The 17,660-nt window shown below is 39.7% G+C and overlaps 2 protein-coding genes across 4 annotated transcripts in view; both read right to left on the bottom strand.

The window, feature by feature from the left end:
• The window catches only part of nipbla (NIPBL cohesin loading factor a), a 48,968-nt gene extending 38,706 nt beyond the window's left edge, over positions 1-10,262 (bottom strand). For both annotated transcript variants that reach the window (XM_088415729.1, XM_088415737.1), the window contains exon 1: positions 9,904-10,262. The gene's annotated coding sequence lies outside the window, so the exon portion shown is untranslated. The remainder of the gene's footprint in view (positions 1-9,903) is intronic.
• Positions 10,263-11,343: 1,081 nt separating this feature from the next.
• LOC148429728 (excitatory amino acid transporter 1-like) overlaps positions 11,344-17,660 on the bottom strand; it is a 31,067-nt gene continuing 24,750 nt past the window's right edge. For both annotated transcript variants that reach the window (XM_088441851.1, XM_088441932.1), the window contains exon 10: positions 11,344-16,440. In XM_088441851.1, the coding sequence (XP_088297977.1) occupies positions 16,236-16,440 (205 nt within the window). In that variant the 3' untranslated portion in view covers positions 11,344-16,235. The remainder of the gene's footprint in view (positions 16,441-17,660) is intronic.

Genomic DNA, 17,660 nt, shown 5'->3' with positions numbered 1-17,660 from the left:
GAGTGTTATTGCAGTACATGAGGTAGGTGTTGCTGTAAAGTAATTAGGAAAAAAAAAGGTGAAGCACTGAAGCTGCAAAAAGTGAAGTATCAAACAGCGAGAGAACACTGTACTTCCATATGACACTAGCTTTACGTTAGCTTCCCATGAAAACTATCAGAACGTTCCTCCCCTGGCTGTATTTTCTTCCACTGTTTCTAGCTAGTTGTGGTGTTGTGTAATATAAATTGTGTGTAATGTGTACATATGGAGTTTCCTCTACAGTCCTTCAGTCATACAGTCTACAGCCACCCACTGCTCAGGCTAAATCGTATATGTATTGTTTAGCGACCAAAATCACAAACTCAGAGGTGATACAGGGATTGTTGGTTGCATTTTTTTGAAGGGTCTTTTCCTCTGAGGGGCATGCTTCAGGCCACAAAAACCATCTCTGAAAGAATGAAAAAAAAAAAAAAAAATTGTCACCCATACTCCCAGATGTCATCTCTTCAATACTCTATGCTAAAATGGTGCGCTCTGCAGCAGTGCAGACTTCATACAAATTCTATAACTGTGCGCAGCAGCAGCAAAGAAGATGTGTCATGCGAATCCTCTCATTAATGGTGACATATTCATTACCACACAAGTAAAGCTTTCGACCAAAAATAAGTTAGGGGCTCTAGGCATGCTCTAGCCAGTGATGGGAAGTAATGAGGTACAAATACTTCATAACTGTACTAAAGTAAATTTTGTCTGTACTTTGTACTTCTAGAAGTATTTTTTTCCTGACTTTTTTACTTTTACTCCCTACATTTAAAACACAAAGATCGTTCTTTTTACTTGCTACATTTTTAAAAATGCCTCATTACTTTTTAAAATTTTCTTATTTTTAACCATTCACAATAAAACACCTTGTTACTTTTCTTTCAACATCTTTGCGCAAACTACGTAAACTGTGTTTGACCAATCAGCCTGGCTGCCGCTAAATTAAAAAAAAAAAAAAAACAAGGGGGCATCCCACAACTGTCTGTGCCACATAACCTGGAGAGCAGAGAAGATAGCAGTAACCTTTGCTAGAAGCTAGCGTCGAATAAGACACGGACGAATAAGCCGAATAAGCACAGGCTCAAGAGGCTAAAGCCCGCAGCCATTCACCCTCACCCATGGCCTTACTTGAAGGATTTCCTCGCGTTCATTGAGGAAGCCAAAACGCATAAGTTAAGTTAGCTCATCTTTGTTTATTTGCTCGCTAGCTTGGATATGTTCGCAATGTGGCTAACGTTAGCTAGCTACGCTAACAAAGATGCAGTAATGCTAATGTCATTAGCTAACTTTTTTTTTTGGACAAAGGTCTAGGTCTATATTCTAGTTGGTTTTGTCTTCTACCAAGGTAAGAAACCCCATTTAGCATGGGTAGCCCATACCAAGCAAAATTGTGGGGATTTTTCCAGCAAAATTTGTTTGATTTAGTTAATCTGTGCCTGGGTGCCTTTAACTTACAGATGGCACCATAGATATCACTAGGTTGATCACTCAGGTCATTTTTTAAATAGGGTAGGGTAGTTTTACTTTCACTCAAGTAAACAATCTGTGTACTTTGTCCATCACTGCGAATAACTAATATTGAGTTGGGAAATAAAGAAAAAATGGGCTTCAGTGTACTGCAAAATTTCGAAAGAAGTCTGGCTAGAACCATGTTTGGGTAAAAAGCCTCCAGCTTTGAACACCAAATTTGTAACACAAACACAAAAGAAGCAGATACTATAATGATACTTTCTAAACTATTTTAACAGGAAAAATTTACATTTTCACTTTTAAATAATGCAATCAGAAATACTAAGATTATGATTTTGATATTTTTACTCCCACTATTACTGTGGAGACCAAAAGATTCAGTTGATACCATGATATGAGTTTTAGGCATTTTCGCTATTTAACGCAATTAAGTCTCAAGCAAAAATATGCACTATTTTGGTACGCTGACTCTTTCAGTGGCAAGGACGAGAATTCTCACAGTGTAAATTTGTTCGCCAAAGATGAATATTCTCGTCTTATGAATGATTTTTTTTTTTTTTTTTTAAATTATTGGATGGCGAACACCCTTGACAAGTGCTTGAACGATTTAAGATATTGGTGAAATTCCAGATCAATTTACATTTATTGTTTTTTTTTTTATCGCAAATCATAAAGTGAATTAAAAAATCAATGTGTAATTAAAAAATAATATGAATTTAAATTTTCCTAAAATCGGTCAGCCCTAGGCCAGTCTTTCAATTTTTTCCCAAAAATATCTATTTTTCTTTTCTTGCTGAACTGCAGTCAAGTGTCATTTGTTTACACCGTCACCGTTTCCCAGAACACCTGCCCCCCACTATTTATACTTTACAAGTCCACAGGAGGAATTGTTTTAATTCTGGGATAATTTTGAGCATGTAAGACGACTTCAATTTAGTTTAGGTCATGCAGAGTACTTCCTGTGTTATGTTGTTCAGCCCTCTCGCTAACGAGCAGTCAGACGGAACAGCATGTTTGTTTACAGAAGTCCAAACTGGTATGTATGTGTTTTTTTGTGAATATCTACGGCGCTAGCTGTGGCTATTGCTAATATTATGTTTGTTAATTCTAGGGTGTGACTTGTTGGGAGAAAGTGTAGATGAAGCGTGTAAGAATGAAAACCACCACAAACATCAGTGCAAAAAAACTCGCGTCTCGTTTGTGGACAAGCCAGCATGTTAATAAATTATTAAAAAAGGTAAATAACTGTCATATACATTTCGTCAAGACATTGTGGGTTGTGATGTCATATTACATTACAGTCTTGGTTGAGTGAGTGAGTCTTGTTGTCTCATTATGATACATCAATGATTTTCTCCATTCGTATCCTGAATTGTTCTTCGTAACAAGACAAAACATTGTTTCAGAACAGGATATTCGTAAGTTGAATTCTTTGTTATAGGAGATTTTCATATGTAGAGGTACCAGTGAGGGTTAGCAACATATCGCAATACTTTCAATATAATGTGTTTCATAGTAGACTGCATTCAGGCAAGATGTGTCATGACACCATTCCGTGTCTTGTTTAAAATGAAGAACGTGCCCATCCCCCACTGCAGGTATAATAGTTTAAAAAAAACAAAAACAAAACAAAAAAAAAAAAAAACAGATGTCAGCATTTTGAAATGCTTTTCATGTAATCATGTACTACTATCTTTTTTTGCTGGTTCGCCGTTCGTTGGTCCATCATTTTTTTCAATCCAGATGAAATTGTAATCGTTCGTCCGTCCGTGTATTTTGGCCCAGACATCTGACGTAATGTCTATCTCGACCATTACAACGACAGATGAAAATTGCAACTCTGACATTTTTATGTCGGTAACAGACTGACGGACAGTCCTTCAGTGCTGACGAAGAGCCCACCTCTGCTAATAATGTGTACTAAAAATAAAACAATCGGAGGTGGGCAACTTAAGAGTACAGTGGGCCCCCGGTTTACGAACTCCCTCTTTTACGAACTCTTCGACTTACGAGTGTGAACCGCGGCATTTTTTTGTCCCCCTCTTACGCACAAACCTTTCGTCTTACGAACAATCCGACATGCCGGTCAATGTGTTCGTACGATTATTTTCGCTTTGCTGCATCAACGAAATCAAATGTTCACGCTTGTCACGGTAACGCTGAACGCTATTGCTCTTACAATGTCACAGTCACTGTCTCAGTCACGGTTGTCAGTCACGGAGTCAGTCACGGCGATGCCGATATGCTATTGGTCAATTAAGGTCACAGTCCCGGTCTCACTCACGGAGATGCGGATATGCTATTGGCCGGCGTCACGTCAATCACAGAAATGCTGATATGCTATTGGTCGAACGCCTTTATCTAGCTTGATGGCACAGCTGGTCGGGATGGAAGGAAGGAGAGAAAACGAGTGAAAAACGGGAGGAAGGAATGTTGTGAAGACTTTGCAAACTTTATCTGTTAGACATGGCTTCTAAAATTGCAAGTGGCGGTAAAGGAAGAAGTAAGAGGATGATGACAATAGAAACGAAGCAGGAGATAATAAAAAAATAAAATACGAAGGAGGCGCACACATTGCTCGTGAATATGGCCGTAACCGCTCGGCAATCTTCTAAGGGCAAGACTTTCCTTGCCGGGGGACGGACCTCGATCGACAACAAAATCGAGAGGCTTCTTCTATTATGGATTAAAGAGAAGGAAATCGCCGGTGATATGTTCTAGTTTTCAGAAAAGTTCCCGTTTAAGAAAATAAATCAATAAATTCTGCGGGTTGGTCCCTGCTCCCCTCCGCCTCCACCCAGCTCAAGTCACGTTGCCCCAAAGGTAAATGTCATTTTTCCTTTGTATATTTATGTTATTTAATTTAACTGTACAGTAGATTGATTGTTGCACGCATTCACTAATTAACATAAATTTGGATTGCCCGTCATACGAGCAATACGAGTTACGAGAGGAGCCGCTGAACGGATTAAGTTCGTTACACGGGGGCCCACTGTATTTAGCTGGTCTGATTTTTGTCAGAGCCCCCGCCCCCCCTTTCAGTCACCGTCGGCCCGTCATTTTTCTGAGCCAGGCAAAACTGTAATCATCCATCCGTCAACCCAACTATATTTTTGCCCACTCTTCCTTCACCACAAGAGAGCAAATTTTTACCTTTTTTTCTGGTCTTTCATTTTACTTTGACCACCCTTTAACCCTTTACCCATCGCGAGAAGGTGGAATTTGCTATTTTTTTTTCATCCTTCCCTCACCACTTGAGGGCTAAAATTGTCATTTTTTTCTAAACCGATGTTTGTTTGGAGCTGAGCTTCTTCTGACTGCATTTGTTCTGTTTTTTTTTTTTCTGTTTTAGTATCTACACTCAAGAATAACAACAGATCTGTGGTTTTGTAGTTAGTTATACTGCAATTTAAACAAAGTTCAACGCCATGTGTAGTATCTCTCATTTGAGGGAAAATCAGAGAACCCGTCGGGAGCAATTGCCAATCAAGTCCTAACATGCTTTATGTGACTGATTTGATGTAATTCGGCTATCTCTTTATACTGTATCTGTCTTACATTTTTAGAGGACGATTTCATTAATATTTGTCTGAATTTCTTCTGTCACTTACACTACAACAAAACATAATTCTAAATGTTACTTTTAACTTTAGGCCGGCGAGATTGTGTACGGTATGAGTATTGGTTGAAACCAGGACAAATACAGGGAGCAACTACAAATAAATCTCTGGTAAAGTCAGTTGTATTATAACTGTAAACGTTAAGCAGTGAATTGAACCGTCCCGGTTGAGTCACCGAGTTGTACAGTACGTGTTTCTCCACTGTTTGATGCCGCTGTAAACTGACTTTTGTCACATTGACTGGAGGCTGATTACAAGTGATGCTGTAAAGCTGCATCAACATAGCAGATAATCATACAAGACAATTGAATTAAATAAGCAAAAAAGGGCATGGCGGACTGACGGACATAAAACACTATACTTCAGACACGTTTAATTTGCCATTGTTTATGGGCTTTCCTGTCGTTTGTCAGTCCGTCACTAAAACGGGTGTCCGTCAATGACTGACTGTTGACGAAGTTCCCGCCTCTGTAAATAATGTTTTGATCCCTCCTCAATGTCTCTAATGTCACTTGTGACAATTACCTACTATTGATGACAAGTCACACACTGACGAAACTGTCTCGGTGATACAAACTTCCACTTTCATGCTCGTTTATTTGGGATGAGAGGATTCAAATATGTGGAATGAAATATAAAATCTCAAGATGAAAAGATGATGCCGTGTTTCCAGTCTCCCTGTGCATAAATGCAAGCAGCTTTTTTTCAGACTTCTAACACGAGGATTCCACATAATGTCTTGCTTCTCTGCTGCCTAGCACCACCGCAATGACTCTGCACACCCTGGCCCACTGCAAGCATCTCCGCTCCGCCACGCCGTGTCAGAGTCCATGGATGGTCAAACTGCACTTGCATGGAGATTACCAACTCATGAGATTAAAAAGAAACGCTTCATTGCATGCTTGATTTACAATGGGTTAGGTCATAGTCTTCGATTCAACTTATAAGTGCATTGATAGAATCAACAGTCAATTAACAGGAGGAAAGTTTTTGCACTTGTTTCGATGACAATGGCTCAGAGAAGAAGAAGCAGTTGCTTTTGGGTTCATCCAATCAATCAGCAAACAGTCTTTTACGCATTGAGTGCTTTTTCTTTGTAAACAAAGATGTAGATCACGTTCTTTTTCCTGTTTGGTGCTTTCTAAACTGTGGAATTGACCACGGCGGACCAGATTTTTCAAGTCCTGCGTAAAGTAGATGAAGCCGCGACACAGCACAAGCGTGGCGGATATGCAAGATGTTGAACCGCTCTCATTCATTAACATGGCTGTAAAGTGCTGCGCACAACACAGCGGAGCGGAGACGCAACGCAGTATGTGGAATCCCTGTGTAAGTCCTGCAATACTGATGGGTACTTATTGAGAAAAAAAAAATCAAAACATAACAGTGTAGAGCCATTTAAGAGTCATGAGGAAAAAAAAAATCAAAACATAACAGTGTAGAACCATTAAAATGTCATCTAAATTCAGTTATGTGGCCAAACACATTTTAGACATAATATTTATAATAAAATTTCTGGTCATAAATAGGCCACACCAAATGGCAAATCATATTTTAATTGACACAAAAACTGTGATTGAAATGTCCATTTTAATTTTCAATTTGACTTTAACACACACACACACACACACACACACACACACACACACACACACACACACACACGTGGCAACATTAAAAAAAAAAAGCTAGCTTTGGTGGATGATGCCCCTCTAATTAATTGTAAGCCTAAGGGAAAGGTTTTTAGGTTTGAGGCCAACTAACTATTTTTGCCCAATTTCATTTGTTGAGATGTTAAACTTCCTCAGATTTTAAAGGGTTCAAATCTCAAATTATGTCCTTACCTGCTAGTGGAATTTACTCTTCAGCAGCCATGGTTACTTCCTGAAGATTTTGTGTCATTATGCTTTTCCTAAGGTATTAGGTTGCTATTTGAATCATGACTGTGCCAAAATGTATAACGCATATTCCCAAGAACTAGGTATATTGACCTGAAAACATCGAAATTTCAGTAACTTTGTGACTTACGTGAGCTACCACCATACGTTCATTTTACATCATTATAAAGGGAATTTTGTTAAGAAATACATTCTCGCTTTTCATTTTTGCCGAGATAAGCCTGGTTTTGTACAAACGCAACAAAAATAGACATTCATCAATATTGAGATTAAAAAAAAAGAAACTAACAAAAGATACAGTTACAAAAATGCATTCCAATGACAAATAAAGCGTCCCAAAAGTGCTATCTGTAGGCCCGAAACAACTTCAACTTTGCAATTTTTTTAGTATCAGAGACTAGTCAAGTAATACACAATCAGGTAACCATGAGCCAGAAAGTAAAAAGTGAAAACGAAATGTTTTGGTAGATCAAGAAGAGGAACAAAAAGACGCTAAACAAATGAACACTCAAAGTAAAAAGCAGATTTTTCTACCAAAATCGACTGTTATATCAGTGGATGAAGATGATGATGGATGGTACATGTAAGTTCATTCTATTATTTTAAATATAATTTACTATGACATTTGTTAATATCTGCAGAAGGTTTTCTCACATCTGGTAAATGCAGTTCGAACCTAAATTCAAACTCGGCGGTCAGTGAGCGTGCGTATGACTGTACGAGCCACACGATGTTCATAGGTTACTAAGATGCTGGTTTGCTATTGGTCGGCGTCACTAAGATGCTGGTCTGCTATTGGTCGGCGTCAGAGCGTCACTAAGATGCGACTATGCTAAATACTTGATGTTGTGTGAGTGATTACAATATCATATTTATTGCTCATTTTCGTCCTTAATCCGAACTTGAATTCCTTAGCTATGGGTCCCAAGATTGCTAGTGATGTTAAAGAGAGAAGTAAGAAGATGATGAGGAAATAGGAAGAAGGCAAGTGAACCCTCGCTAGGGAATGAGGCCATAACTAGCTTAAGTCATGTCACTCCACAGGTAAATAAAATTTCACTTTTGCTTTATATATTTTGTATTAATGATATTATTTAATTATATACATGTATATTATATGCAACTAATAGTTAATATACTATTTTGTTACTAATTTAATATGTATATTAACCCAATTTTGGTATTTTTACCTGGGGTTTTGCAAGCATTAGCTAATTACCATAGGTTTGTACTGCCCGCCATACGACAAATTCGCGTTACGATCCCAACTCCGGAACGAATTAACGTCATATGGCGGGTGTCCACTGTATTTCACATGGCTGTCAATTTGGCTTCTGTTTGGTGCCGTGCCGGAGAGTTACATCATGGTGTTCACTGGTTGTTTTATCCACATGTATGTAACCCATTGTGAAATGACATTTGAGACAAGGGACTCAGGCTTGTTTGTTCGCAGCTTCACAGGGTCACGCAAGCTAGCTTTCGATTGAAGTAGTCCATAGGAATGCATCGTGTGTGCATCGTCTACTAATCTCTTATCTATACATACCTCGATTAAAACGTTCTGGCTGCTCTGACATGAAAGTTGAGACCTTACAGAAGTTATTTTTGTTTTATTTATTTTTGTATGAATCCAAAGTGATACTTCAGAGGATTGGTTCTGTCATAACATGTCACATTTAATCTCACACCTGAAAAAAAAAAAGTTTACAAAACAATGAAAACTAAGCATTTTTAAGAGATAAAGCCAGATAAAAACTGGCAAAATCACTGACAGCCTTTTCCCTAGGTCTATTACTTCTGAATAACCTAACAAAAGCAAGAACATTAAAAGCACTATGGCAATTAAGTCATTCTATTACAGTATTCAAGTTAATTATATTTATTTACACTAGTAAGACACTTAAAGTTACAGGTCATTCAATCGTCTTTCTTACATGCTTCAAGCAAACAAGGAGCGATTGATTTTCTTTTTCCTTTTGCTTTACTCTGAAGTGCTTCACTTTTTCCTCCGCAAGTATCAGAAAGTTAAATTGAATGTTAACGCCGAAGAAGAATGGTGGCAGGGGATGTGTTGTAAACATGATCTCGTAGTAACACTTCTGTGGAGTTCTCCTCGGAGCACGGCGTGTGTGTGCGTGTGTGTGCTAAAGATGACAGCTGGGAGGCTGACAGGCAGGGAGGCGACACAAAAAGGAGCAGATGCGCCGCGATTTTTTTTTTTATCGCCAACATTAAGACCCGAAACAAACAAACCAAAAAAAAAAATACTACGACTAACAATCCGAGTAAATTCTCAAGTAGGCTTAAGTTGAAATGTTTTTTTCAAATTTAAAAAGTCAGTACCTACTTCCTTCCGAAGCTCAACTCGCTACTTTCGCGAAGTTGTGACCAAAGCCAGAATGGCTTTTTTCTAAACGCGATATCTAACCGTGGAAAGAGCACCCTCCGCGGGTCGATTTTCTCGCACGCCTCGGTGTCTAGTTCGTTTCGGCTAACGCTGCCTAGCTTTGGATGTTATGAAGTTAGCATAATATTCAACGTTGCAGTCGAGGACGGGACAAGGAAGCAAAAGGACGCGGCGGAAATGTTAAGGGACTACGCGGGGTTTCGGGAGGCAACGGCGGGGGAGTAGGCGTTCGCTGTGGGAACTTGGTCGGCTGGCTTCGACGAGTGACGTCCAGCTTCGAGGCCGTGCGCCTGGGCAAGAGCGAAAACACACCTAGCTAGCTGGAGCGGCTAGCCCCGTTAGCGTCCGTTCTCTTCCCTGTCGGTGATTAACGACACCGAGGGTGTCCCATCTTCGAACGCCACTCTTTTGGTTAACAACTGCGTATGTGTTGGGGTAAAAAAAAAAAAAAAAAAGTGGACTGCACTTAGGTGAGTGTGGTTACCTTCGGATGTGGCGCCCAAAGGGAGGGGAATGTTTTAGCTGAATTTGTGTCCGTATCTCTAGCTCCCCCTTTCTTCTCCTCCAGAAGGAACTCGGGTTGGCTCGCCGAGCTAGCCCCTCTCGAGCTAGGTGGCTAGCTCGATAGCTATCAACAATAATCCGGGGTCGGGTTTGGTACGATCCTTATTCCGTCACACAAATCGCGGCCGAATTATTTCCACGTTTTCCCGTGCGGCGAACGTCCCTTCTTCGGCGTCGCGGTTGATGCGTGCGCCAAACGGAAGCCAGTTGTTTTTTCCGAGCGTAAAAAGAAGAAATGTGACGATTTGTTGCGATCGGCCGAAAGAGGCTCTCCTCTCGTAGAACAAAATGCCGACCGGAAGTGCTGCCGTCCGACTTGAGCAAAGCTCTCACGAGTGACTCCCTCCATCGGCGCCAAAATGAAATGCCACTCGACGCCTCGCTTGCCCTACGCTAGAGGGCGCGCTAAGGCAACTTTTGGCAGAACCTTACAAATCGAGAGACTGGCAGTTTCAAGAGTTTACCGCAACCGCCATTGAATGGTCGCATTAATTTTTTTTTTACATGGCCCACCATCTTGCAGCCCACCGCTACCTGTCATTAGTGCTTAATGTCAATGCCTTTCTTGAGTCGTTCATCATTTCATGGGATAAAAACAAGAATACTGTAGGAAACATGTGGTTCATCAGGAAAAATGTCATTCAATTGTATTTTGTTTACACTGGCTCTGTTAGCGAAAACTAATAGTCGCCTTCATATACTTTGTCTGAGATGCCATGCTGTCAAATAAACAAAAAACAGTTTAGCACCATAGTAAGAACTTGGCTAGAAAAAAAGGGAGCTCTCGTGATTAGGGATTGATTTAAAGGGACAGTGTGTAAGATTTAGACTTTTTCATTCAATTGAATAAATAGTTGAATTTCAAAAACTTACAAATGAAACTGTTAATGAATAACAGACTGTTTTAAATATAATCATAGGTCTAGTCACCATTAAATTATATTTCATGGGGGTGGCACTTCTCCAGAGGTGGCCATGTTTGTTAAAGCTACGGACAAAGGTAAATGCAGTACCTGCAGCATCTCCTGCAGTCCATAATGAAAAACGGTCTAAATCTTACACACTATCCCTTTAACAACTCATGAACAATTTAAAGAATGGAGAAAGAGTAAATTAAGATGGTGTTTCCCAACGTTTGACTGTTACAGTATGAATTTTTATACCCACGGAAAAAAACGACAAAAAAACGCTAATATTCAAAGTGTTTACCCCACAAAAATGTGATAAAAAAAGTGGAAACACCACCCCAAAAATAATATACAACATATTTTAAAATATTGAGGAAAAAAATCACAAATCCATAGCTGCCGAATGTGTGGAAGCATGCAGGTCCTTTGTGCATCTTAACAACACAAGAGGGTTCATTTTTTTTGGTCTTTATTTTAAGAAAACATCATGCAACCTACAGTTACCAAATACTGTACGTCCTGTGGGTGTGACAGCAATGACATAAACAAATAAACCATTCATTTTGGCTATTTACATCACAATTTAATATAGAATTTTGATAACTGCATTTGTAACAGCATCATCATCAAAAGTAGCGTTTGCAATTTTACTAACGTACACATTTATCTACAAAGTCTTAAATGTATTAACAATAAACATGAAATGAAAAGTTCCTTTTGTCACTGACAATCAACAAAACCATCATTCTCCGCTTATCCCACTTGGGCCCAATCGGACATGACAAGAACACCTCACCAAGGAGGTTTCCAGGTGGTAATAAAAAAAGTTATAGCCTTTTTATTCTCATAGCAAATATATGACGCAGGACCCATTTTGTGCCAGTGAACCATATTTTGAAAAACATTCAATTCATTGTGGTTGTCATATTTGTTTTTTTTTTCTTAAAACACAAGTATTTCAAAGTTGAGTTTTTAATTCATTTATTTTACTACATACATTTTGATGATCCAACATTCAGTTATGTGGCATGATAGCAGACTGGTTAGCACATCCAGCTCACATGTGGAGGTTGCAGGGTCGCTTTGACACCAACCCGCTTGTTTAAAGTTTGCATGTTCTCCCTGTGCCTGCATGTTTTTTTTTCACCCACATCTAAAAAACATGCATTGGAGACACATTTTCATTAAATGTTTGTGACTGTGATTGGTCGTTTGTCTGTGCGTGCCCAGTGATTGACTGGCAATCAGTTGAGGATGTATCCCGCACAGTGACTGAAGACAGCTAGCAGAGGCTCCCACAAGCGGTCAAGATAATGGACGGATGCACATTCAGTTACCCATGAACATTTTTGATGTAACCAAATGTATGCTATCCAAAACAGACTATATCAAGAGGAAAATCTACAACTTTGGATAAAAAAAATGTACCAAAACATTCTTTCATCAGAATTTTATCAATGTACAATGTAATAATTGTATTAATGAAATCATTTACTATCTTCAACTAGTTGCTGACATTAGTGGGTGGGGAAATGAAATACAATTACCATATATAGATATATACTTACACATTTCAAATACAGTATTGTCATTTGGTTATATGCAGTTTTTGGATGAAAATATGGCTAAGAAATTTTGGTTCATTTCTCCATGCTTTTTTCTTTTCTTGTAAATATTGGAAAAAAAAAAAGTTTTGTTGCATTGTTTATCTTTGATATGTTTAGAACTCTCCATTGGGTCACGGGCCTATGTACATTGTCAGTGTAGCAAAAAGCTTAAAATTACAGGAGGGTTAATAGGCATTCATGAAGACATAAAAGTAACTAAAAATATAGTACAAAGCATTTGTTCAGCACTACTGCTTCATAGCAACATCTCACAATGCCTCTCATGTCTATACAAAAACTTGTAAAGTAGGTAAAGTCTCCCAAAGGATCCAGTCCGTTCACAGTGTACTGTATGTACATGGTATCCTACATGTAATCCTCTAAGCAGCATCACTGTAGTGGGTGATTTCAGGAAGACATGAATAAAATTAACTTCTCAAGAAAGTGTGTAGTTCTACTGGATTCAGAGGAGTACCGGACTAAGGTAAAGAGTGACCAGATTTTTCAAATAAAAAAACAGGACAAAACAATTTTGCAGAAAATTAAATATACAACAAATTCTCACGAGGAACTATCTTTTACAAATTAATAACTAGGCAATCTGGTGACTGGTGGTTGACAGTCCAACAGCACTCACTCCACAATTCAATGCACTACTATTATGATCCCACCTTTTTGACTTGGTCTGGTGTTGTGGCAATGTAGTGAAATTTGTATCACCTTCCCATATAACTTGACCTGACAGGTCTTTTGATTTTACTTCATCAAATAAATCATAAAAAAATGTTTTCACATGCCATCATAAGTCTGTTCACGGACCAGTCAGTGACGTTTGGTGCAATGAGTATTATAGATAAATGAGATGTCCGACGCTGTGAGTGGTCATTGCATCTACCTTGAGTCAACTACATGAGTAGTCACTTATTATTGCTTCTCTGTGCAGTCTTGACATTCGAATGCAAGCTCTTGAACAAAAGTGTGCTCTTAATGCCTTTAAATGAAAACAAGCAGGTAAAAGAGGCGCACACAGGACCCCATCGGCGTCGCGCCATCGGCTCTGACACGGATGGCTCCTGAGTGCCGAACGCAAAGCCGAATGCAAAAGTTTAGCAGATTTAACTGGATAAGGTGAAAACTATTGTGGTGACAGTGACAGGTAGTGACGATTACAACGAATCAAAATGGACGAAATATTATCTTCTGTTGGGTTTATTCAGTCATTTTTAAAGGGACACTGTGTAAGATTTAGACCATTTTTTATCAAAAAGGATTAAATTAAATGATTATAAATTTTAAAAACTTGCAAATAAATGTTTTCTTTCCGACCATGAAATGATATTACATGGGTGGTGGCATTTCTCCGGAGGCTGCCATGTTTGTTATAGCTACGGCCAACGGCAAAAGCAGCACCTCCTGCTGTCCGTAATAAAAAAACTGTCAAATCTTACACAGTGCAACTTTAAAATGTTTTTATCATTCAGCGGCCCTTCAGTCAAACGTTGGTCCGATCAGCTCTGATAATAGCAGTGTGCGGGTGGCTTCTGTTCCCTGCACACCTTCTGTCGATGGCACCCGATCATCAAAATGATCTTGATTGTTGCTGATGGCGCAGCGCCATCTGTGCCACACAGGAGGCACAGATGGCAAAAGCACTGCTGGTTGCTGTGCACCGAGCTTAAATTTGCACCACTTTCACTCAATTTGTGAGCGTTCCAGCAGCAGGTGATACTCTTGTTTTCTCTTCAGGATTAACTATATTGGCACGACACCGGACGCGTAACACGGGACTGATGTGAAAGTGGGGAAAAACAATGGGGCTTGGTGAAATCTACTGGGAGTTGGGACAAAAGTTTCAAAACTGGCACTATCGGACGCATAACATGGGACTGACGTGAAAGTGGGGAAAAACAATAGGGCTGGTGAAATCTACTGGGAGTTGGGACAAAAGATTCAAAACTCATAACCGGAACATCTGGTCAAACTACTGTATTTTCAGCACTATAAGGCCTTAAAGCCCTAATTTTTTTTTAAAAGAGCTGATGGTGCGCCTTATAATCAGGTGCGCCTTATATATGGATCAATATTGAGATTGGGATTCGTAGATGGGGAATGAACTGATAAAGTAAGTTTTTCCTGTTTCTTTTGTGTGTTTACAGTTGAACAAGGTTGGTCATATTGACATTGAGATATGATGCTATTGAGAGTTTAGAGTTATTATTTGAGTGATTATTGTTATTACTTTGAGTATTACTATATTTTGCTTGAAAAAGTTTTAAAATATGTCATTAATTGAGGGTGCGCCTTATAATCATGTGCGCCTTATATATGGAAAAATTTTTAAAATGTCATTAATTGCGGTTGCGCCTTATAATCCGGTGCGCCTTTTAGTGCGGAAAATACGGTACTCTACTTGAAAAATGGGTCATTACAGTTCAGAATTTAGTCGTGAAAAACGGCACATTTCAACTATGCGCTACACTTGGGAACCTTTTTTGTTGTCGCAGGGTTATTGCCGAGCCACACTGTAAGCCCTATTATCTAATTTTAATGGCTAATAGTAAGTAGACCTTCTGCTAGTAGCATACAAGCAAAAACTATCATACCATGATGACCACATACAGTAGTTTTTTTTGTTTTGTTTTTTTATACAGAAAGCTGGCAGGGATCCAAAAGAAAAAAATATCAATAACCAGCCATCAGGATAATGGCTTTGGAAACCACAACACTAAACTTCCATTTTGAAGAAAAACGTGCTACTAGGAAAATGGTTATGCTGACTGCTCTGTAAATTATTCAGAGCTTGCATTTATCTGGGTTACTGGTTTGGGGATTGTTTAAAAAAAAGAAAAAAAAATAACCTAAACCAGCAAATACTAAAGTAGAGGCCACAAAAAAATATTGAGGCTTGCATTGTCTGAGTTTATCTGTGGTTATAGACTGTAACCTACCCCTGGGAAAATGAATCAAATTTGTAGAATTCACACGTCAAGTAAAAAAATGACTTGTCTTTTTACTATCAGTATACTTTTAATATTGCTAAAATTGATCCCAAAATAAAGTCTGATTATCAGATCTACATAAACCTTTTCCACTGCACTGTACCTTCACTCCAATACTATTTCCATAAACACATTAAACTACTCAGAACACAAATGACAAAATGAATCCTGGTGTTCGCTTAGCTCTGGATGATTCAGTGTCTCCACTTTGCTGCAGCTGCCCTCAAATCTGTCCGTCATATACTAACGGTTAAATACAGGAGATGCGAGTTCTCCTTCACTGTTGTCGCTTTCAAGGATCTCCACTTGAATTAGTACCGTGCAGTGGAAAAATGGCATTTCGTATTGTACCAGAGGGGTTGGTGGGCCAACAAAGAGTGGCAAGAAAGTGTCTGATATGAGTGAGTTAATTTTGACAATAGAAATAAATAAAAGTCATGTCAGGCAAGTGTATTAATTGAGGAAAACGGGGCACATGGCAACCATGCCAATGATGCTGGAATAAAAAGCTGCCATAGAACGGAGTATAGGAAACTCCCAACTACTTGCGGTTCATCATTGAAGAATTCATAGGTCTTCAACTTTTGGCTGAAAAACTCAAGCCACAAGATGATACCAAAGCCCGGGCTAACGACCTTTGATCATTTTAGATGAAGTATCGTGTTCTGATAGTGGAAGATTTTGACGTTATTAAAATAACAAAAAAAAAAAAAAAGAATTTAAGCAACAAAAGGTGTGCTACATTTTGGTCTCGCTGTCAGCGGTGGGCTTCTCATGCTCATTCTCCTGGCAGATGAGCCGGTAGGGCTTCTTATCCACTTCCTCCGCTGCTGCTGAGAGAGCCTCCTCTGGATCTTCAGTCAACTCGTGACGTGACAGATGCTCCACGATGCCAGCACCAATGGAATCTCCCAGGACATTGGTAACGGTACGCAATCGGTCCCTGTGGCAAGCGCAAATAGGAAACAAAGAGCGCATTTGTGGAAGAAAACACCATTAAAAAGAAAGAGGCATTGCTTTCACACATATTGTTCTCATCATCAATTTGCTGAGATCATGTGTGTTGAACTGAAAACAGATATGTTGCAACCCAAAACCAATAACATGTGCAGTCAAAAGAAATACCATGGCTTTGGAGCGAGTATCAGAAGGCCCTTTTAGACTGACTGCCTGTAAAAGTGTGAAAATGGACAAAACAGTGTTTTTGGTATTTTTTTTCATTTTCTGATTGTTCTTATTTTTCCCAATGCAATTAAATTTTAACTGTACATTAATTTTGGTGGAAAGCTCAATGAGGCAATGATTAGCACATCCGCCTTACAGTTCTGGGACCTGAGTACACCCTTGACTGGTTTCCAGCCAATCGCGGGATTCCTTGCTCTGTGTGAGGAAACCAGAGTACATGGAGAAACCCACGCAAGCTCAGGGACACAAGCAAACGACACAGAAAGACCGGAGATGGAAGCAAACCCACAGCCTCTGCACTGTGAGGTGGACGTGCTAGCCAGTCTGGTACTGTGCCACCCACAGTAAATGAACTATCCATAAATTAGCTACCACTAAGGGTCAGTTTGCGGCTTGAGCAAGGAAGCCCAGACTTTCCTCTCCCCGGACACTTCGTCCAGCCCCTCCAGGAGGAACCGCAGGCGTTCCCTTGCCAGCTGACAGACAGTCTCTCCAGCGTGAGCTGGGTCGACCCTGAGGTCTCCTGGGGTCCGACATGCTTGGAACACCTCCCCAATGAGGTGTCGGTGAGGCATCTTAACCAGATGCCTGAACCACCTCAACTGGCTCTTCTCAACGCGGAGCAGCGGCATAACACTGAGTCACTCCCGGATGACCGAGCTTCTCACTCTATCTCTAGGGGAGAGCTTGGAAACCCTGCGGAAGATACTAATTTCCACTGCTTGTAGCTTACTCTTTCGGTCACGACCAACAGCTCGTGACCATAGGTGAGGGCAGGAACGAAGATCGACCGGTAAATAGACAAACAGATCGGTACAACGTCCGCATCACAGCAAACGCTGCAACGATCCGCCTTTCGATCTCCCACCCCGATCTACCAATCCAGGGGCACAAATCAAACAGATTGGATAGATTAGTCCACCTCCTGATCATATCGATAATAAGTTATCTTTCATTTTTTATTTTGCTGATCAGTGA

Source organism: Hippichthys cyanospilos, chromosome 1 (assembly GCF_059441005.1).
Source record: "Hippichthys cyanospilos isolate Australia breed blue-spotted pipefish chromosome 1, RoL_Hcya_1.0, whole genome shotgun sequence".
Taxonomy (NCBI): Eukaryota; Metazoa; Chordata; class Actinopteri; order Syngnathiformes; family Syngnathidae; genus Hippichthys; species Hippichthys cyanospilos.
The sequence above is the reverse complement of the archived record's forward strand: the minus strand, read 5'-3'. Positions and strand labels throughout refer to the sequence as shown.